Below are 23,042 nucleotides of genomic sequence, written 5' to 3'. Positions count from 1 at the left end.
TGTTTATTGTCACAAGACAAACCCTAATTTTGATCCTCTCAGGGCAATCTTTACTTTCTCGAGCCTGAGAAACCTGGCCATGTCGCTAACCCATACCCCTGATTTCAGGGGCTCTGAGTCCCTCTAGGATAATAGGATCCGTCTCCTGGCTACCAAGGAGGCAAAGACCAAAACGTCAGCCTCTCTCGCCTCCTGGACTCCGTGGTCTTCCGACACTCCAAAAATCGCCACCTCTGGACTCGGGGCCACCCTCGTTTTAGCACCGTGGACATGACATCAGCAAATCCCTGCCAGAACCCCCCTGAGCTTTAGACATGCCCAAAACATGTGAACCTGGTTTGCGGGCCCTCCCGCTCACCTCACACACCTGTCCTCTATCCCAAAAAACCTGCTCATCCGGGCCACCGTCCTCAAAGCCCATCTTAATAGCAATGTGAATCACATGGGCATTGTATCCAGGTAAAATTTCTGGTTAGCTATCCTTGAGTCCCCAACAATCTTTCATGTTGGAATTAGATAGACAGTTTTAAACTCTTTACAACCTGATATTCTCAACACTTTGGGACTTGGAGACTCACAATCTATCCACTGTTAGCACCCCGACTGCTGCCATTGCCTTCCAATTATAAACCGTTTGCACTTTCTTCCCAGTAAAACAACCTCAGCCCCCTTTAATCTAACAATCAAACTACCTTGGCTCTATCTCACACAGACTACATAACAGATTCCTTCATCATACCTTAAATTAAAAACACAGTCCCAAAACATTACTACCTCATAATTGTAACAAGCTGGAGAATTTAAATTCAATGAAATAAATCTGGAGTAAAAAACTGCTGCAGGATTCTCCGTCGGCGGCATCCTCAGCACCCACAACCACGTAGGATGATCACAGTGGGAACCCGTATTGGCTGGCTGCGGGAGTGGAGAATCCCGCTGCTGGCGGGGGCGCTCCGCGTAGGAAAACGGGGGCTGGTGAGAGAGAGAATCCCGCCCCTGATGTCAGTAATAGTGACCGTGAGGCTACGGAATTGTTGTAAAACCCATCTGGTTCGCTGATCTTAGTGGAAATCTGCCATCATTATCTGGTCTGGTCGACCTGTGACTCTTGACCCACAACAATGTGGCCGACCCCTAGCTGCCCTTGAACTAGCTCAGCAACCCAATCCATTTTTCTCATGGGCAATTAGGGGTGGCCATTAGGCTTTGCCAATGGTGCCCACACACCACAAAATTAATTTAAACCAAGGTTCTTGACTATCTTTTACATCTGATATCTTCTGAGCTTCAGGATGTCATTCTGTGGGGATAACCAAACGTTTTGCTTGGGACTCCCCACAGAGGTTTCTAGGTGCGGATTACACAGCGATTGCCCAGGAAGTTCAAACTTCCGATGGCCAGTTACCCTGCAATGGAAAACATCCGATATTGCGATTTAAATCGCAAACATAAGATGGTCCCAATTGTGTTACATCAATGGTTACCCAGAAAACGGTAGAAGAATTAAAACCACATCTCCCCAGACACCACCCCCGCCTCGCTGCCATAGGACATCGTCTCACCCTCCGTGGAAACCCCCTTACTACCTCCAACCCCTTCCCCATACGGAACCTCCCGAGTGCATCCTCACCATCTGACCCCCCCCCCACCCCCGACTGACATTTCCGCAACTGACCACCACCCCCCCCCTTCACTTCCGCATGCCACCCCCACCCCGCGCAGGATCCCCACCAACTACCGGACACTTCCCAACTGGACTGACCACCCCCCCCCCCCCAACTCCACCAGACTACCAGGCACCCACAAGCTGACTCTCTATCCCCACCCCACTGACCTCACCAGGCTACCAGGCACCCCCTGCCTGACCTGACCAACTACCCGCCTGTCCCCCGAATGAGCACTAGGAATTGGAACAAGAGTAGGCCTTACAGCCCTTCAAGCCTACTCTCTCCAATAAGATCATGGCAGATCTTCTGTCTCTGTTCAGCTTTCCAACCGTATTCCCATACCCCCAGACAACAGAACACAGGAGTTTGAAATGGGGGCTGCATTACGGAAGCATGTCCGGCTTTCATTATAACTTCCTCTCTCTTATATTCCACTGTTTTGACTGGTCCATCATTCTATCGCCTCTGTGTTGCTGCTTTAGTTTGATATTTTGGACATGGCCCCTGCAAGATTCTCGGATTTCTTTCTTTCAACTTCATCCGTGGCTGTTTCTGCCCCATTGGTGAAACACGTGGGTCTCTTTTACACGTGCAGCACATCACAATTGACACTCAGCCCGTTTTTTCTGGTATTTCTGGCAACTCCTTCACTGAAGGGTATGGACGAGATTCCCAGAATGCTTGACCATGGACACTCGATATTTTTTTTTAAAATAATAATTTAAAAGCTGGCAACCTGCTGAAGTTAGAAAATAAGAACTGCCTGAGCCGGGCTGAGATGTTTTCATTTGCATCAGTTTGTTTTTAAACACTTGGGTCTAGCTGCCCATCCAAGACTTTAGTGTTTGACTCTTTTGTGAAATATAATTCACTTTTTTAAAACGCAGTATATCCATAGGAATATGCCACGCCGCTCCTCACGCCAGTGATGTGGACTTTTGGGAAATCCTATTTTGAGTTTTCATCACATTTCTTCCCACTCCAGTGCTCCATCTCAGATACATTTTTTGCTTCTCATTTAAGCTGTTCACAATCGTGCTCCCATTTTTACTAAACAGCTGAGCTCCCCCTGAGGAACCTGTTATCCCGTCATTGTCCATCAACAGTCAAGCTCGACATTGTCATTGATCAAAATCTGTCACTGAGGAGGGGTTCAGCGTCTGTGTCAGGGCTCCAGGGCATATCGCTAATTGCTCTGGACAGCCACGGTTTCAGTGATCCGTAATTTGGCTGGGGGGGGGGGGGGGGGGGGGGGGGGGGAAAGAAAAATGTTGGTTTGATTAAATCCTCTACCGGATGTGAGAAATTGAGAAATGAATGCTAAAGACGAGCGGTATAATTACACGGGGAAGATTTGAAACTAAATATTTAATTTGCTAGCTGAATCATTGAGGTTGGTCTTTTCATTCCGACTGTTGGTTACACTTTGGTTCACAGGAGACGAGGTAGTGCAGTAGGTTAGATACAGGCCTTACACCCCTGCTACCTGTGTTAACATGCAGTGCCTATAACAGACCTCGCTACACATCTTATAAATTCTACTGACAAGTTGGGAGACCTCGGTGCAGTAGGTGCATTTTTCACGCATTCTAATTTTTCCCTGTCTACCTTCAGGGAAAAGTTTCCATTTTTTGTTTGTTTCAGAAAAACATTAAATCCTGAAATACCGAGCAGGCATCAGCTGGTACAAAGGGAGACGGTATGATTGGTGCTCGGTTTCAAATTCTGCATCGACTCTATAAGATCATTCTCCTTTCTCACATAGTCAAGAATATTCCCCTGATTTTCTTCCCCTGGATTGTGTTAAAGAAAGAAGTTGCGATTATAACGCACCTTTCCCAACCTAAAACACTTTGGCAAGCAATTAAGTACGGTTTGAAGTGCAGTCACTGTTGTAACACAGGGAACATTGGCAACCAAATTGCAGACCGTAAACTGCCACGAACAGCAATGTCCTTATGACCAATAATCGACTTTACTGGTGTTGCCCGTGACTAGGACACCCTGGAGAGCTACCCGACAATTTTTTGAATAGCGTATTTTTTAATTTAGAGTACCCAATTTTTTCCCCCCCAATTACAGGGTAATTTAGCGTGGCTAATCCACCTAGCTTGCGCATCTTTGGGGTTGTGGGGGTGAGACCCACGCAGACATGGGGAGAATGTGCAAAAACCCACGGACAGCGACTCGGGTCCGTGAGCGAACCTGCTATGAGGCAGCAGCTCTAACCACTGCGCCCCGGTGCCACCCTACTCTTTGAATAGTGTTGTGGGATTTGTTTTTTTTACTTCCACCTGTGAGGGCAGCGAGCCTCTGTTTCCTCTCTCATCGGAAAGACAACATGGCGAACAGTGCAGAATTCCCTCAATCCCAGCCAAGCTCATATCAAAGCTCCAAAACCTAGGACTTGGCTCTCCACTCTGCAACTGGATCCTTGACTTTCTGACCAACAGACCACAATCAGTAAGAATGAACACCAATACCTCCTCCACAATAGTCCTCAATACCGGTGCCCTGCAAGGCTGCGTACTTAGCCCCCTACTCTACTCCCTGTGCACACACGACTGCGTGGCAAAACTTGGTTCCAACTCCATCTACAAGTTTGCTGACAATACGACCATAGTGGGCCGGATCTCGAATAACGACGAGTCCGAATACAGGAGGGAGATAGAGAACCTAGTGGAGTGGTGTAACAACAACAATCTGTCCCTCAATGCCAGCAAAACTAAAGAGCTGGTCATCGACTTCAGGAAGCAAAGTACTGTACACACCCCTGTCAGCATCGACGGGGCCGAGATGGAGATAGTTAGCAGTTTCAAATTCCTACGGGTGCACATCACCAAAAATCTGTCCTGGTCCACTCACGTCGCGCTATCACCAAGAAAGCACAACAACGCCTATACTTCCTCGGGAAACTAAGGAAATTCGGCATGTCCACATTAACCCTTACCAACTTTTACAGATGCACTATAGAAAGCATCCTATCGGGCTGCATCACAGCCCGGCATGGCAACTGCTCGGCCCAGGACCGCAAGGAACTTCAGTGAGTTGTGAACACTGCCCAGTCCATCACACGAACCTGCCTCCCATCCATGGACTCCATCTACACCTCCCGCTGCCTGGGCAAAGCAGGCAGCATAATCAAGGATTCCTCCCACCCGGCTTACTCACTTTTCCAACTTCTTCCATCGGGCAGGAGATACAGAAGTCTGAGAACACGCACAAACAGACTCAAAAACAGCTTCTTCCCCACTGTCACCAGACTCCTAAATTACCCTCTTATTGACTGACCTCATTAACACTACACCCTGTATGCTTCAACCATGCCAATGCTTATGTAGTTACATTGTATATCTTGTGTTGCCCTCTTATGTATTCTCATGTATTTTCTTAAATTTTGTTTAATTCCCTTTTCTTCCCATGTACTGAATGATCTGTTGAGCTGCTTGCAGAAAAATACTTTTCACTGTACCTTGGTACACGTGACAATAAACAAATCCAATCCAATCCAATCCAATGTTACACCGGAGTCTCGATATAGATTTGGTGCTCAAGGCTCTGGTCTGGCACTTTAACCCAAAACCTCAAATGTGAAAATGTTGCCCACTGAATCAGAGTGACACCTGTCAGCAATCTGTAAAGTCAGTGAAAGAGTGAAGGCACACAGACTTCAGGGGAGGTGCTGAGCACCCTGACAGAAGATTCATGGAGAAACAAATAGAACCATGAGTTAAAACTAATATTTACATTAACCTCCTCAATCCTAATGACCTAACCTGCTACAAACAAAATACTCTGTTTATCATCTCGTGTTGACAGTGACTTATGAATGACAAAGTTGATTTATCAAACAAAACCCTCCTGTTCGCATTGAAGATTTGTCCTCTGTTCATACTGTTATTTCTGTACAGGTCTGGAGGGCCGAAGGGCCTGTTCCTGTGCTGTATTGTTCTTTGTTTTTAATTGGAGGGTGCTCAATTTATGTTGGGCACCCTGCTGACACTGTGCTATTACTTCTGATCGCTATGAAGAAGTGAATGATGTGACTTTGTGCTGTCAGATAGTACAGAAAGAAGCATCTTGATCATGTGCTTGGAAAAGCCACAATTGCAGGTTTATAATCAATTCACCCATTTTATGTCATTGGAAGAACGTTGGCCTTTCTGCCCAAAGTTATGGAATCAAGCATTTTGGGGAGGGGGGCAGGGGAGACGTGGAGATATTCACTGTGGTATGGACTAAAAACCAAATGCAATATCTTACAATATTTACAGATATTAATTCCTTTTGTGATCGTGATGTGCGCATTCGAAAGTATTCAAGTTTCAACTCGTTTGTCATCAAACAGGTACGCTAAATTATGTATAAAATAGGCAATTTTTAATGAAGTACTTTTTGAAATGTCGCTGAAATACATTGCCAGTGAATCGTTGACATCTTTTCTCGTGTTCTTTCCCAATAGCCTATTTCTCATTGTGCTTGTAATCTCCGACATCATGGCTTTGGTGAGTTGCTGATGAGACATAAATGATCAAACCTGGGGTTGAAGTTACGAAGCTGAATTGTGCGAATTTAAGCCTGCTCGGCAGCACTCCACTTCTGATTGGGCTAATGTAAGATAAGGTGTTGCAAATTCTAGTGTGAGGACAACTTATCATAGAATCAGAGAATTTACAGTGCAGATGGAGGCCATTCAGCCCATCGAATCTGCACCGGCCCTTGGAAAGAATACCCCACCTAAGCCCACACCTCCACCCTATCCCCGTAACCCAGTAACCTCACCTAACCTTTTTTGGACACGAAGGGGTAATTTAGCATGGCCAATCCACCTAACCTGCACATCTTTGGACTGTGGGAGGAAACCGGAGCACCCGGAGGAAACCCACGCAGACACAGAGAGAACGTACAGACTCCGCAGACAGTGATCCAAGCTGGGAATCAAACTAGGGTCCCTGACCCTGTGAAGCAACAGTGCTAGCCACTGTGCTGCCTTGCCGCCCTTATAAAGAAGTTGGACCCAAATGCTGCCCCCCCCCCCCCATATCCCATTCTGCTGAAGTAACGTTACACTCAAATTTCCTGCAAATTGCATTAACATATGGCCAGACATAAAACTGTTGGAAATCAGTGTTAAACAAACAGAAGTTTTAAAAGCAGGATCTGATTAAGATATTGCGCTCATTTGGAAAAAGTCTTTTAACTTTTTGCAAAGCATGGTAATTTTAGTCATTGTTCTTAATCTGCTTTCACAGCATTTCTTTTTCCTGGTGAAAGACTATGGAAGCTGGCTCGACATTGGAACAAGGTATATCAATCCCTTTCATTTCTCTCCAGAAACACAGACCATATTTTCTGGCACTTGGAGCACAGAAAACCTGGGGGCATGGTTAACGCTATCAATCTGGCAGGGCAGGGCCTGATAGAACCATCTATAAAGGGTGCCCTGATCTCTGTGCAAAATTAGTTGCCCCATCTCCCCCCCCCCCCCCCCCCCCCCCCATGGACACGGAAGACCACCCCACAGCATCAGGGTGTCACCCTCCCACTCCACAGAAGTATTGGGGATCTTTTTTCACCCATCAAACCCCAGCCCCCCCCCCCCCCCCCCCCCCCCCCCCTCCATTTGGAATAGATTTACACCCCTGCCAGAGCTCCCTTGACAATTGGCACTGCCAGAGAGCAAACCCCCAGCCTTGGCCCTTAACCCCCCCAGAGCATCCAGATACCTACGCGGCGTGGTCATCGTCACTGGTTTTCGTTTCTGAAAACCAGGAGTGAGTTGCTCCGGCGTGATGGCAACACGCCAAGGCCGGAGGATTCAAGGTGGCCAGGCGCTACGGCTTAAAGCCGTGATATTAAAATCTACCTAAATACATGCAAATCAGGCCCACGCCCTTTCTGGATGTGAACCTGATCACGTCACCGGAGGGGAAGGGGAGCCGGTGAAGATCTCAAACCGAGATCTCGCCGCCGCAAATCCCGCTTTGGTCCTCTCACGCAATTTAGTGACCATAATGGGATTCGCGCCCGCCTCGAATGGGCCGCTAGATCCCGTCCAGTAGGCATTGATATATCTGGATATATATACATACACATATAAGAATTATATTCATGCATAAACACCCATTTGTTTCGTGAGATACATATCATCAAATCTTTCAGAGGAGGAACTTTAATTTCACCTTTCTTGATTCCCGTACACACCCCTTGCCACCGCAATGTTCTGCTGCACTATTATAAACATTGGCAGAAAATTGTCTGCAACACTGAGGATTTAACCTCACAGTAGTCCGTTTCATCTGTCAAAGAGGCTGTTTTGTTGTCAAATTTAGCATGCTGCTACACGAACCTTAACCACGCTTACTTTAATTGCCCGTCTTGGATTTTGCACAAGTCTCCGTATGAATAGAGCAGAAATTGGTTCCAACAGATTATCCAACCTCTGAAAGTGACCAAGATTTTAAATGTTGCTTCGTATGGTGCTCATTTTTCATCGCTGCTTTCATCATGGCTGCACCTAGTATACCCTAGATAAGGTATCAAAAAATGTTAACATTCCAAATGAAAGTACTCGTCCAGTTGTCTAAATATGACCTTTTTATCCTTATTGATCTTCCAGTTTGCAATATCCTGGAGCAAAACCTTTGTCATAATGTTTGCAAACTTTAGTAATTGCTTGCAACGTTTCGCTCCCCAACTGAATTAATGAGAGACTATCATTTTCTATTTTTAGGTTTCCCAGTTAATTAAACCCCTGAGTTGAGATGTAGCCCTTTCTCCACCTTGGAGCTATCTATGGTGTCGCTTCCTCCAGCAAGCACAGTAACAACACTTCAATCACAGGGATTTAATTAGTCAAGAAAGGTGACAGCCTGCGGTCGCAACAGTCCTGGCTTATTCCTTGCTTCCCCCTGTTCTATTCTTATCCAGTTCCCTCCTTTTGCAGTTGCATCTGACTTAACCACACTCTACCAAAGCCCACTGTCACCCTTCCACGGGCTGTTCTCCGCTGCTGTTAATCTGAAACCATAAGAATTACCAGCAGTAATGTGACTCCAGTTTCGCGGAATTAGAAAGGTTGAGACAGCAACGACTTGCTTTTATGTTGCACCTCTATCATAGCAAAAAGTCCCAAATCACTTCACAGAAGCGTTATCAAACAGGATTTGACATCGAGCCACAGAAGGAAACTTTAGGATCGCTGACTCAAAGATTGGTCAAAGCAATAGGGTTGTAAGGAGCGTCTTACAAGAGAATTGAGAGGCAGAGAGTAATCAACTCCACCAACTTTGCAAACAGCGCTTTTATCATACCCCACCTCAGGAACACCAATAAAAGTTGTTTTTGGCAACTGGATTAGGAGTCAGTATGTTTAACAACTGCTTTGTACGGTAACAACACCTTCAAGGCTAACACGCCAGTAAAGTTTTATCAGGTGAATATGGATATAATATTGACTTTGACCAGTTGTGTAGAATGGGCAATATCCAATCAACTGCCTGTTATACCTTTCCTAGTTTTCATTTCTAAAGCCTTCAGATTCAAAATGGTCCATGATCACGCATATACTCCCATTTAAATTTTGTAGATTTTGGTGAGAAACATATTGCATATTTTCTTCTGGGACTGTACATTGGACATCTTTGGATATTGTGCAGATGGCAGGAAGCTGCTCACCAACTCATTTTTTTCTCCTCGGATCACTTGCCCAGAAGGTCATGAGTCGTATGGGGCGGCACTGTAGCACAGTGCTTAGCACAGTTGCGTCACAACTCCAGGGTCCCAGGTTCGATTCCCGGCTTGGGTCACTGTCTGTGCGGAGTCTGCATGTTCTCCCCGTGTCTGCGTGGGTTTTCTCCGGGTGCTCCGGTTTCCTCCCACAGTCCAAAGATGATGTGGAGATGCCGGCGTTATAGCCAAGTTCCGCACACATGAGTGCGGCCTCAACCGGGACCTGGGATTCATGTTGCATTACATTCACCCCCACCATCTGGCCTGGGCTTGCAAAATCCTACCAACTGTCCTGTCTTGAGACAATTCACACCTCTTTAACCTGGAGTTATCCCTATCTCTTGATCTGTAAAGACTTAATTACCTGCAAATGCTCGCATTCAAAGCATTGTCTTGCATCTTTGACTTTGCCTATATATATGTTTCTGGAACCTACCTCTTCATTCACCTGAGGAAGGAGCTGCGCTCCGAAAGCTAGTGTTTGAAACAAACCTGCTGGACTTTAACCTGGTGTTGTAAGACTTCTTACTGAGTCCAAAGATGTGCAAGTTAGGTGGATTGGCCATGATATATTGGCCTTAGTGTCCAAAAAGGTGAGTTGGGGCTACTGGGTTACGGGGATAGGGTGGAGGCGTGAGCTTAAGTAGGGTGCTCTTTCTAAGAGCCGGTGCAGACTCGATGGGCCAAATGGCCTCCTTCTGCACTGTAAATTCTATGGTTCTATGAATGATTGCATCATATCCTTTGAGCTGCCTCCATATCTTCAGTCTGCAACCCCCAGCCCGTTCTCTCCCTCCCCCCATGGCAAATTGACAGAGAGGGGAAAGAAAGGGTGGTGGCTAATCCAAGACATTACATTTCATGAGCACTTTTGGGCAGTGCCATCCAATGATAAGGAAAATGACGGTGCCAGCACTGGACTGGCGACTACATTAGACACTGGCCCAGTTTCCCTTTAGCCAAGCCTCAGGAAATCCCAGGCACTGAAGTGTGGGGGCAGTGGTGGTGGAAGGGGGGGGGGGGGGGTTTGGCTGATGTAATGGGTTCCGACCTCCATATTCTTGCCCCAAGCACAGGAAATAAGACCCTGGTTTACCCATGTGCGCATAATGCCAGAAAAAGCAATGTCTTCTGTTTCTGTGTTATGTTGATTGAATTGCAAATTCTTCTACAAATATAGCCTCAGACTTTGTTCTCGGGCCGCAGTGTGCGTGCACTAGTGTACTATCACTCGTATCAGTCCGTGACTATGAAGAGACTTACTGAAAAAATGTATGAATTCTGAACATCTTTGCCTCTATGTGTGGCACAGCTTTCTTGCCCTGTACTCCTTGCACCATTCTAGAGCGAGAACTGACCTGTAAACCTCTGCTAACTCATCAGCCACCATGGTTGGTCGCACCAAATGTTTAAGTTTATTTTTCACGAGGATGAGCCTTGTCTGAAACAGAATGTGTTTAATTGTTTGTGCAGTGAGCAGGAAGAAGCCAATCAAACAACATTTTCTTGAGTTTGCATAAGTAGGCCTTAAATCTATTTTCGGACTACTTACCTGGAATCTACGAGGCCGTAGCCGGGTGCCATTCAGTACAAGCGAAATGGCACCCGGGCGGGGGGGGGGGGGGGCCTCCCAGGCCTTCAGAGGCCCCTGGGTGGCCAGGGGTAGTGCAGGGTGTCCTCCTGGCCCTACCCCTTGAATGCAAGCACCTTGCCAGGCTGACACATTGGCACCACCAAGGTGCTCGGACGGCATTGCCAAGCCGGAAAGAGCACTGCCAGGGTGGCAGTGTCCAGGTGCCAGGGTAGCACGGGCAAGGGCCAGGTCCCGGGTGGTGGGGTGTCATGCTTATCATTGGGGGGGGGGGGGTGTATGAAGGATGGGGGAGGGCAGGGCTTGTAAGAAGAAGCCTCTGGGAAGTTGGGTTGACAGTGTGGGTCCTGGAAGGGGGCCTGGAAGGGAGTGTTGGGGGTGGGGGGGGGGGGGGGGGGGGGGGGGGGGGAGGAGGGGAGGGGGGGACCCATAGCGTGGTGTCCTCACTTGGGAGGTGTGGGGTAATGCCCATGTGTGTGGGGGGTAACATTGCCCATGGGTGGGGGGTACAGGGGACTCACAAGCTCACTTAGATCGGGGCACCTTTTCATAATGGTTGCCTGATTTCAGAGTTCAGCTCCCCAATGATGACAAAAATTCTAATTCTAAGTGTAGGCTAAACTGGTGTAAACTCCCCAGGGCCCAAAAATGTGACTATGTGTCGTTAGATAGTGCTGGGGAACTCGTGGGAAACTCACACCAAAGCCCACCACAAATGGTACTGAGAAACCTTTCTGTTAAATCGCGTCCTATATGTTTAAGTGTCCTTTGAGTCATGGATTTTTAAGCGTTATGACTGATTTGGATTTCCTGGTTTCATGGATATGGTCAGGTGTAGAGATGTTGCAATTATTACGAGATCTCAGATCATTGGCAGGCTTCGATTTAAGGTTGCCTTCTGAATGGGGTAATACACTTGTGGGGTGGCACAGTAGCACAGTGATTAACACTGTTGTTTCAGAGCGCCAGGGACCTGGGTTCAATTCCCGGCTTGGGTCACTCTGTGCGGAGTCTGCACGTTCTCCCCGTGTCTGTGTGGGTTTCCTCCGGGTGCTCCGGTTTCCTCCCACAGTCCAAAGATGTGCAGGTTAGGTGGATTGGCCATGCTAAATTGCCCCTTAGTGTCCAATAAGATTAGGTGGGGTTGCGGGAATTTGGTGGTGGTTTGGGTTTATGGAGGGTGCTCTTTCCAAAGGCCGGTGCAGACTCGATGGACCGAATGACCTCCTTCTGCCCTGTAAATTCTATGATTTTACAAGGGAGAGAAAGAGAGCTTTCAGCCTGTCTCTTCCGCTGAAGTCTTTCTTGCAATTTCTCTGCAATGACTGGAGCCTCACCTGCTTTACTTCACCCATTGTGTATTTCTGAGTGGTTTGGGTGGGTCTGCCTGTGGCAGCCATTGTTTCAATATCCTGAAGTTTGCGTTTTAATGTCTCTTCCGTGGACAGTAATGCGTTTCGTGAATGATAGGAAATGGGCTTCTCTTCACACAACCCTGAGGCTGTCATGTTTACTTTTTCACTTTCACCTTGGAAGGTGGCTTTGGTCCAAGGAGAATAAGCCCAGCTTCTCCAACCTAACCTTGTATCTAAAATCCCTCATCGCTGGAACCATTGTGGCAGGGGAGACAGTGGTTTAGTGATATTGTCACTGGGCTAGTAACCCAGAGACCCAGAGTCATTCTCTGGGGACTCGGCTTCGAATCCCACCACGGCAGATGGTGAAATTTGAATTCAATAAAAAAATCTGGATTTAAAAGTCTAAAGATGACCATGAAACCAGTGTCGATTGTCATAAAACTCATCTGGTTCACTAATATCCTTTAGAATCATAGAATTTACAGTGCAGGAGGAGACTTCGGCCCATCAAGTCTGCACCGGCCCTTGGATAGAGCACCCTACCCAAGCCCATACCTCCACCCTATCCCCACACATCCACCCTATCCCCGTAACCCCACCTCACCTTTTTTGGACACTAAGGACAATTTAGCATAGCCAATCCACCTAACCTGCACATCTTTGAGCTGTGGGAGGAAACCGTAGCACCCGGAGGAAACCCACGCACACACGGGGAAAACATGCAGTCTCCGCACAGACAGTGAACCAAGCCGGGAATCGAACCTGGGACCCTGGAGCTGTGAAGCAACTGTGCTAACCACTGTTCTACCGTGCTGCCCCTAGGGAAGGAAATCTGCCATCCTTACCTGATCTGGCCTACACGTGACTCCAGACCCACACGCACGATGTGGTTGACCCTTAAATGCCCTCAGGGATGGGCAATAAATGCTGGTCCAGCCAGCGACGCCCACATCCCATGAACGAATAAACAAAAAAAAAATCTTCCCGCTCAAGGTGTTAGCTGCCTATCAGCCTATGGCTGTTCTCTACATGTGAGGTGAGGAATTCTGTGTGTGAGGACTGTTTGGCTGAGTCCACTCCTGTGAATAGAACATAGAACAGTACAGCACAGAACAGGCCCTTCGGCCCTCAATGTTGTGCCGAGCCATGATCACCCTACTCAAACCCACGTATCCACCCTATACCCGTAACCCAACAACCCCCCCCTTAACCTTACTTTTATTAGGACACTACGGGCAATTTAGCATGGCCAATCCACCTAACCCGCACATCTTTGGACTGTGGGAGGAAACCGGAGCACCCGAGGAAACCCACGCACACAGGGGGAGGACGTGCAGACTCCACACAGACAGTGACCCAGCCGGGAATCGAACCTGGGACCCTGGAGCTGTGAAGCATTTATGCTAACCACCATGCTACCCTGCTGCCCCACACGTGAATATCCACACGTGAACAGAGTCTCTGGACCACAACCCAAAATAAGAACCCTGACTTGTTTTTTGGCCCTTTCAGTAGCTCTGTAATACGGAGGCCATTTGAAGACATCGCCGACATCGCCCCAACAAATGCCCAGTCAGTAGCACCAAAAGGAGTGAACCTGGCATCCTCCTGTTCTGTTTGACTCGGGTTTGGTGTTACATTTATGCCTGCAGCCATCAAGGAGCCTCAACCATAATGTTGGCTTGTGCTCTGAACTGGGTGTGAATAGATTGGTATAAGGCAGTTATTATCAGTGTCGCGGTTTCCTGATTACATTTGATTTTGGGGCATTATTAACTCTGGTTCCTGCACTGATGACACACGTGGCTTCATAACTGACTGAGTAGGTCTAGGTGGATACGTCTGCAAAGGCAGGGCTGATTCCGATTTCAAGCTCTACTGTGATTTTCACATCATGTTTATATTATATGTTTACATTCAAATAAAAAGCTTGGGTTGTTTAAAACATGTCTGGAGTGACCCACAGAGTCTACCGTTGCATCTGCCACGGTTCGTTCAGAATAAAAGTGTGAATACCAAGCGTAATGTTGCCCGTACCCCGGCACCTGAGTCGCATCCCTCAACTCTGTTGTTGGTGGTGAAAGCTGGAACCCGTGACACTGCTGCGCTTTCTTAGTCTGGTTCTTCAGGGAGACAGTGGGTTTTCCACCTTCATCAACCTCTACTTAAGTATAACAACCAAAGTCTACCCTGTGTTCAGAACTGTAGGACGAGATCCGGCAAACTGCTGTCAGCATGCAGAACTCGCAAACAGTAATTTTTATAAAAATGTTTCTGGTCTGGCAGACAACAGAGATCTTCCAAATTCAAGAGGGAAAAATCCCAGTGGGTCCATGAGCGACCTTTTAAGCAGCAAAATGTGCAGGGAGACCTTTTAACACAAAGGTTGCAAGTGCCGAAGTGTTGCTACCTCATTTGGCAGTGATGAAACTCTGTTTTTATGTATGTGGAGTTTGGACCACTTTCAATAAGGGAGGCAGATCCTACCCAGAGTAGTTGACTTAATATCGTTTAGCCAATATTAATTCTCCACATTGCCTATAAAACCCACAACAGAAACATTTAATCAGATTTGCTAGCTCGAGTTCAAAAACAATTTTGACTCTTCAATTTATGAAAAATAAATAAGTTAATTGATCTTTCCTTTGTTACAGCATCAGTCATTATGTTATTGTGATGTCGATGACCATTTTCCTTATGTTCCTGAGTCGCTTGGCTGAGACCCTGACTACCTGGAGAATTGGACTTCAAGAGAAAATTAAGCATCATTTCACATAATTGTTGAGTAACACGGATGATTAAATAGGATTTGCAAAGGGGATACTGTATTTTGGCTGAGATTAAGACAGTGACATAGTCTACGACTGATCACACAAGCCCTCTGTCCAAACCCTCTTGGTCTGCCAGATGGTATTATCAACTGGATACATGAGATAGTTATCCTAGCAGTGGAATGTGACCAGAGGTTTGTAGTCACGTTTTTAATACCAATCAGATGTAAAATTACATGATCGTGCAGTCATCTCAAACGTGACATGGTGAGTACTGAAAACAACGTCAATTACCTGATCTTGACGACTTTACTGCAAACCAACTTTAATCTGGCTTTGGAAGATTTGAGACTGAAGTAAGCAAAACTTGGCATAGGCAATTCTTTCACAATTAACTATATTTACAGCAAATGAAAAGCACACCAGGACATTGGTGTGCCATTTTCAGCTGGGTTAAGCCTCCTCCAGGTTTATAGATGTATTTAGCTGCGTATTGCAGTGAGGAAGTTCATAGAATTTACAGTGCAGAAGGAGACCATTCGGCCCATCGAGTCTGCACGGGCCCTTGGCAAGAGCAACCTACCCAAGCCCACAGCTCCACCTTTACCCCGTAACCCCACCCAACCTTTTTTGGACAGAAAGGGAATTTTATCATGGCCAATCCACCTAACCTCCACATCTTTGGACTGTGGGAGGAAACTGGAGCATCCGGAGGAAACCCACGCAGACACGGAGAGAACATGCAGACTCCAAACAGACGGTGACCCAAGACGGGAATTGAACCTGGAGCCTTGGAGCTGTGAAGCAACTGTGCTAACCACTATGCTACCGTGCTGCCCCACGTTAATGGTCAGAACCAAATGCTGACATTGTAAATAAAAGGCCTAGGGATCAAGGTTGCGAATGTTCGACCAGATAGAAAATTTGGAAATCTGGAAAAGAAACACTAAGTTAAGGAGACAAAAGAAGTGCTGTAATGGGAAAGGCGTTGAAAGGGTTACTGTGATACCTGCTGTTATATTTTTCTGATTAAGGTTTTTATATTTGCACTTATTTTAATTTGGTACAATGGAACTTATGCTACTTGCTGCTCTTTATTCAAACATGCTGTATCAGGTGAATTTCAGGGGTGTGGCAGTATAAATAGCACCACAACTTTCACATGCCTGGCGTCACTTTTTAATTAAATGGTATTAATGTTGATGCCGTGTTAAGGCATAACTCTCTCGCCGTTCAATGCACGCATTAAACAGGCATATGTGGTTGCTGGAATTTTTGTGCGGGTGTAATGTAATGACCAAATGTGGCCTTCACTGTAATGTTACATTTTATATCCATAATTGTCACTGTAATGAGATATTTCACTCCATCCAGAATGCCTGAAGTTTATAATAGTCACGGTTTGAATATGCTGCACACAACTTGAATATTTATGGGCTTTGTTATGCAATGTGTGTGACCCAGATTTTTATGTAATATGTGTTCTCCATCATGATCTGCTGAATAGAATATAAAGAATGGGAAATGGGTCTATGGTATGTTAATCCTCTATTCAGCGTCGAGTTAAATTTTAAAAGGACCGGATATGTTTATCCCTCTCGCCTTATTATCTACCTTTAAGTAAATAAATATTTTTCTGACACCTGCTCTAAATTGATTATTGATTTATACCCTCTGATCTTTCTGACCATCGATACTGTGAAATAATAGCTTGGGCTAAACTTAACCTGTCATTTCAACTTTTATAAGATTCAGTAGTGACGTTTAAATTTCTTTTAATCTTCCCTTTTAAGCTCATCCCCTTCACAGTGGGCATCCATTTTGGCTGCTCTTTTTCATTGATTAAAAACAGAAGATGCTGGAAATATTTGACAGCCTGGCAGCGTCCATGGAGAGAGAAACGATATGAACGCTTCAGATGGCTCACCTCCTGTCAGAACCTAATCGACCTGAAACTTTAACTTCGTTTTTCTTCTGACCCGCTGAGCATTTCCAGCATTTTTCTATTTTCACTTTCAAATTTACAGCAACAGCAGTATTTTGCTTTAGTGCCATTTTATTTAATGTAAGTTTATCTTTTCGCCTTGGCGGCAAGCTCAACGCTATTCTGAATGGCCTGTGACGATTGCAGCGTAAAGCTTTGGCCTAGTTACTGGGTAATTTTCACTAGAGCAGACGGCCAGTCTAAAAGCACTAGTTTCCTGACCTCACAATGAAAATAACTCCCGCGCTTGACTGGCATGTTAGATATTCTAGTATTAGAGAGTTTTTTTTATTGATTCAGCACATTGTCATTGGAATGCAGGACTCATTCCCTACGGATTCAGTGACAGCCTAACTAGAACTACTTTCCAACAAGGCAGCAGTGGCATTTTGAAAATAAATTGAGTAGCAGTGCTCACCGCTCCCAGCATCAGCCAGCACACAGCTGGAAGCATCAGAAAGCTGTGAGGTGTCAGCATAGCAATAGATAACTCCACGGCGATTTATTAGCCTGACCTGCAGAACAAAACCTACCATCCACAACAGACTTCCACAAGCATCACTGGCAATAAAATAGAACTAAACAAATCTTTCCTACCAAGGTCAGATTCTAACAACTCTACTGGATACACACTTCGCTGCAGCATCCTCACTGGCAACCAAATTTCCAGCGATGATTGGACAAGTGTTAGTGCTGCCGATGCTGTACTATCGGGGATTTAGGTGCTCAAGTCAGATAGTGCTTTCCACCCTTGTTGTTTGGGTTTAATTGTAGCCAAGACTGGTGAATCAAAGGCCTGCTCTATCTGCTACATGGAAGAGCCCGAACTGAACTAAGTAATTGCCGACCCAGTTTCAAAAGTGATTGTAAATGTAAATCATCTTTATTGTCACAAGTAGGCTCACATTAACACTGCAATGAAGTTACTGTGAAAAGTCACCACATTCCGGCGCCTGTTTGGGTACAGAGGGAGAATTCAGAATTCTCAGCTGGTACTGGAATTGAATCCACGCTGCTGGCCTTGTTCTGCATCACACACCAGCTGTCTAGCCCACTGAGCTAAACCAGATCAGCATCCCCAGCACCACAGAAAGAGGCCATTTGGCCCATCATGTCTGCACCGGGAATGTTAATTAAATTCAAATTCCACCAGCTGCTATGGTGGGATTTGAAACAATGCCCCCAAAATATTAGTCTGGGGTGCTAGATTATTGGTCTGGTGACCTTACTCCGACACCACCATGGACGGTTCCCAGGGTAGGAGCTACTACTCTTTGTCAGTCTAACACCTTCTCCCAATTCCTTATTGATATTGAATGTGTGGAGGGTATTTTGAACCCCGCAGAACAGTCCTTATTGGTGCTGCTGATAGGCCAGGCGGCCAGGGGCCAGAGAAGGCAGCAGCAGTGTCTGCAGATGCTCAAGGCGGCGGCCCATGTGCAGGGACTTGTCCGTACCCTGAGGACCCGGCCACCCATCAGACCAGGGAGGGACCCAGAGGGGGAGGCCCACACAGCATCACTGGTCCTTTGAATAGGCGACGGACAGCACGTGCTGCAGGAGGCTCCGTCTCAACAGGGAGACGGTGCGGCACCTGTGCCATGTCCTCGCGGTCCGGACACCATGTGGAGGAGGAGGACACCCGCACCCAGTGGCCATCAAGGTCACCGCAGCCCTGAACCTTTGCACCATGGAATCAATCCGGGGCTCAGGCGGAGACCTGTGTGGCATCTAGCAGGCCACAACCCACAGGTGCATACGGCAGGCTCTGTTTGACCGGGCGGAAAACTGTATAAACTTTGATATGGACCAAGCCCAACAGGATGCCCGGGCAGCAGGATTCACCGTCATGCCCCAGATCCAGGGGCTGGTAGGTTGCACGTATGTCACCTTGCGCTCACTGGGTCATCTGGGGGTGCCTTACGTTAACAGGAAGGTGTTCCACTCCCTGAACATATAGATCGTGTGTGACCACCAAATGCAGATCATGCACATGTGTGCACGCTTCCCAGGGCATGTGCATAACAACTACATCCTGGGGCAGTCAGATATCCCCGGCCTCTTTGAGGACCACACAAGTGTGGGCGGCTGGCATTTGGGGGATGAATGGTACCCACTGAGAGCCTGGCTAATGATGCCAGTACGGAAGCCGGAGACCGAAGCGGAGACCCGATACAATGAAGCCCATGCAGCCACCCGTGCTGTCATTGAGCGGTGCATCGGATCCGATGCCTCGTCCGCTCTGGTGGTGCCCTGCAGTACACAGCCTGGAGGGTCGCCCGCTTCATGGTGGTCTGCTGCGTCCTCCACAACCTGGCACAGTAGCGGGGCGAGGTGCTGAAGGGTGAGGGTGAGGAACATGTGCCCACCTCTGAGGGGGAGGAGGCGCCGGACCAGCAGCGGGTGGAGCCGGATCAGCAGCGGGTGGAGCCGGATCAGCAGCGGGTGGAGCCGGATCAGCAGCGGGTGGAGCCGGATCAGCAGCGGGTGGAGCCGGAGCAGCAGCGGATGGAGCCGGACCAGCAGCGGATGGAGCCGGATCAGCAGCGGGTGGAGCCGGATCAGCAGCGGATGGAGCCGGATCAGCAGCGGATGGAGCCGGATCAGCAGCGGGTGGAGCCGGACCAGCAGCGGGTGGAGCCGGATCAGCAGCGGGTGGAGCCGGATCAGCAGCGGGTGGAGCCGGAGCAGCAGCGGATGGAGCCGGACCAGCAGCGGATGGAGCCGGATCAGCAGCGGGTGGAGCCGGACCAGCAGCGGGAGGAGCCGGATCAGCAGCGGGTGGAGCCGGATCAGCAGCGGTTGGAGCCGGATCAGCAGCGGATGGAGCCGGAGCAGCAGCGGATGGAGCCGGATCAGCAGCGGATGGAGCCGGATCAGCAGCGGGTGGAGCCGGAGCAGCAGCGGGTGGAGCCGGATCAGCAGCGGATGGAGCCGGAGCAGCAGCGGATGGAGCCGGATCAGCAGCGGGTGGAGCCGGATCAGCAGCGGATGGAGCCGGACCAGCAGCGGATGGAGCCGGATCAGCAGCGGGTGGAGCCGGATCAGCAGCGGGTGGAGCCGGATCAGCAGCGGATGGAGCCGGATCAGCAGCGGGTGGAGCCGGATCAGCAGCGGATGGAGGATGAGCCCGGGAGGAACCTGAAGACCAGCCGGAGCCTGTTGTACAGGTGGGAACGGCGAGGGTCAGGAAGCCCAGAGAGCCCGCATCCTCGCCTGGTCCGTCATCGCTACCTTCTCCACCCCTCCCTCCCCATTTCACACCCTCCCAGCGTCTGCGGTACATCATTCCAGGTTGCTGGGACTGTGCTGGCAGCACCAGCAGGCCACTGTCGAGGGCAGGGGTGATGATAACCCGCAGAGAGCTGAGCGCCATTGCTCCTTAATCTCTGCCATAGTCTGACCCCTGCCTGTCTGCTGAGTGCCCGCTCACACCCATCACCTGTATGCGGTGGGTGGGGGTGGGGGTGGAGGGGGGGGGTTGGTGCCTGGCGAGATGGGCCAGGCGTTCGGAGGTCGGCCCGCATTGCGGAATAAAGTGACAGAGGCATCATACTGGTTTTGGTGAAGGGTTCTTAGTGTGTCACAGGTGTCCAACAAGCCCCACTTTCCTAATGGTGCCACCCCACTTTCCCCAGTGTGTCTCTGCGCTGGTGGACTAAGAGGATGACAGCTGTGACGGGTCGATTGTGGCATCCTCGGAGATCTCGGCCAAGGTGATCTCGTGGGAGGCAGGGGAGGGGCCCACCCCGGGATGGGCCGCCGCTGTCGGCTGGAGGACAGGCGGGAGAATGGACATGTGGTGAGTGGGAGGGATGGGTCAGTCTGTATGGCAATAACTTGCATGTGACAGGTCTTCCTGGTGGGGGCCCAGTGGATCCTCACCTCTGAGCTATCCGACAGCCTTCGCACGATGACCGCTCTGTCCTCGGCCACTCCCGTCACCTCCAGGGCTGTTCCTCGAACGTGGTGAGGATTCTTAATACTGGCATCCCTCTGCCGGTGGAGACACAGAGAGGGCATCGTTAGCCGCATGAATGGTTCGCAGTGGTGGGGGTCGGGTGGTGAAGGAAAGGTTGGGGGCGGGGGTGGGTTGAAGGGAGGGTTGGGGGCGGATAGAAGGTTGAGGGGAGCGGATGCTCACGTGGGGGCGGCGAGCATTGGTATCAACCCACTCGTGCTGCCCGGTGTAGATGTTGACTTGCTTGCGGCACTGGAGGCCCTTCCTCCTGGTCACACTCCCTAAGCTGACAGCCGCTGCCACTTTGTCCCAGGTGGCACTGGCTGCCCTGGGCCTCTCCATCCAGGACCCTCAGGGGAACAGGACATCCCTCCTGGCCTCGGCCACATATCGGAGCCTCCCCAGGTCCTCGTCTCCAAACCCTGGGGCCGGCCTTCTGGGCGCCATGGCTGTGAGCTGAATGGGGTTGGCTGTGTAAGTGTTGCTTGACCTTGTTAGTGGGGTCCTGGTGAGTGTGGTCCCAGTGAATCTGCTGGCATGAATAGCCTGGGACCTCGTTAATTAAGGTTGAATAGCGTTCCCAGCCTCGCTGGACTGAGCGTCGGGAAGCTCGCGGCAATTCCCGCTCGCTACAGCACTCAGAAATCCTCCTGGAGAATCGCACCCAAGATTTATACAATGGCGCAGGTCACCTTTTACAAAGTCAATGCCCAATAATGTTTGTTGGAACATTTGTGTAACTAAACAAGATGTTTCTACTTTATGTTTGCGAGTGTGTGTGTGTGAGTTGGGTGAAATGTGTTTGAGTCAGGGCTCTGTCACAATCTCATTGAAACGTATAAAATTGTGACAGGACTGGGCACACTGGATGCAGGAATGGTCCTTCCTCTGGCTGGGAGCGCTGAGAACAAGGGGCCACAGTCTCGGGATACACGGTAGGACATTTGGGACTGAGGTGACGAGAGACGTCTTCACTCAGAGGATGGTGAAGCTGTAGAATTGTCTACCATATAAGTCTGTGGAGACAAAGTGACCGAATATATTTCAGAATGAAATAGATAGATTCCTAGACTCTAAAGGCAGAAAGGGGTGTGGTGAGAGTGCGGGAGTATGGTGTTGAGGTGGAAGGTCAATCATGGGCATATCGAATGGCAGAGCGGGCTCGAAGGCCAAATGACCGACTCTTGCTCCTATTTTCTGTTTCTATGATAGATGAAAGTGTCATGTGAGAGTACATTTAAGAAATGGGTGTTTATAAATGGGTGTGTATATAAATATCTGTAGTGAGAGTACCTTTAAGAAATAGGTGTTTACTACTGCAGTGACGTCAGAGAGTGGGTGGAGCTGGGCTGTTTGTCAGCTTTTTACTTTCGTTTTTGAGCAGGCTGCAGGGTGTGTTTTAGTTTCGTTTTCAGAGCTGGATAGCTGCAGTCACAGCCAGAAGGTGTATGAATCTCTCTCTGTAATCTAAAGACTGTAAATTGATCCAGGTGATTTAAAACTAATAACAGTAGTGACTTTAACCTGATGTGCTTCTGGTAAAAGGTGTTTTAAGTCATATGGATGTTAAAAAGTAAAGCTTAAAGGTTTACTTAGTGTTGCAGGCTTTAGGGGTTGTATTTGAATTAATGGTTGCTAAGATGTTCACTGTATGTTTTAAAAAGGTTCATAGAATAAACATTGTTTTGTTTTAAAAAATACTTTTCCATTTCTGCTGTACCACTCCTGTAGAGTGGCCCATGTGCTCCCCGTACCACAATCTATTAAAAGTTGTGGGTCAAGTGGACTCCATGATAAACTTTGGGGTTCTCTAAACCCTGGCCCATAACAAAAGACCGGCGAAATAGGGAAAAGCTTTTACATAGTGTATGGGTAAGATCTGGAATTCACTGCCTGAGAGCGTGGTGAAGGCAGCTTCAATTGTGGCTTTCAAAGGGGCATTGGACAATTAAGTGAAGAAAAATATTTTCAGGGACAGA

The 23,042-nt window shown here is 48.3% G+C and overlaps 1 protein-coding gene across 5 annotated transcripts in view; it reads left to right on the top strand.

Annotated features, from left to right (window-relative positions):
- The window catches only part of pign (phosphatidylinositol glycan anchor biosynthesis, class N), a 124,765-nt gene extending 108,000 nt beyond the window's left edge, over window positions 1-16,765 (top strand). For 4 of the 5 annotated variants that reach the window (XM_038796540.1, XM_038796541.1, XM_038796542.1 and 1 more), the window contains 4 exons: window positions 5,942-6,015; window positions 6,130-6,172; window positions 6,920-6,972; window positions 15,002-16,765. In XM_038796540.1, the coding sequence (XP_038652468.1) occupies window positions 5,942-6,015; window positions 6,130-6,172; window positions 6,920-6,972; window positions 15,002-15,125 (294 nt within the window). In that variant the 3' untranslated portion in view covers window positions 15,126-16,765. Of the gene's footprint in view, window positions 1-5,941; window positions 6,016-6,129; window positions 6,173-6,919; window positions 6,973-15,001 lie in introns of those variants that run through there. The other variant, XR_005460602.1, reaches the window with a different exon arrangement.
- Window positions 16,766-23,042: the final 6,277 nt, after the last annotated feature.

Source organism: Scyliorhinus canicula, chromosome 5 (genome assembly GCF_902713615.1).
Source record: "Scyliorhinus canicula chromosome 5, sScyCan1.1, whole genome shotgun sequence".
NCBI classification, from domain to species: domain Eukaryota; kingdom Metazoa; phylum Chordata; class Chondrichthyes; order Carcharhiniformes; family Scyliorhinidae; genus Scyliorhinus; species Scyliorhinus canicula.
Note: the sequence above shows the minus strand (reverse complement) of the source record. Positions and strands in the feature narration are given on the sequence as shown.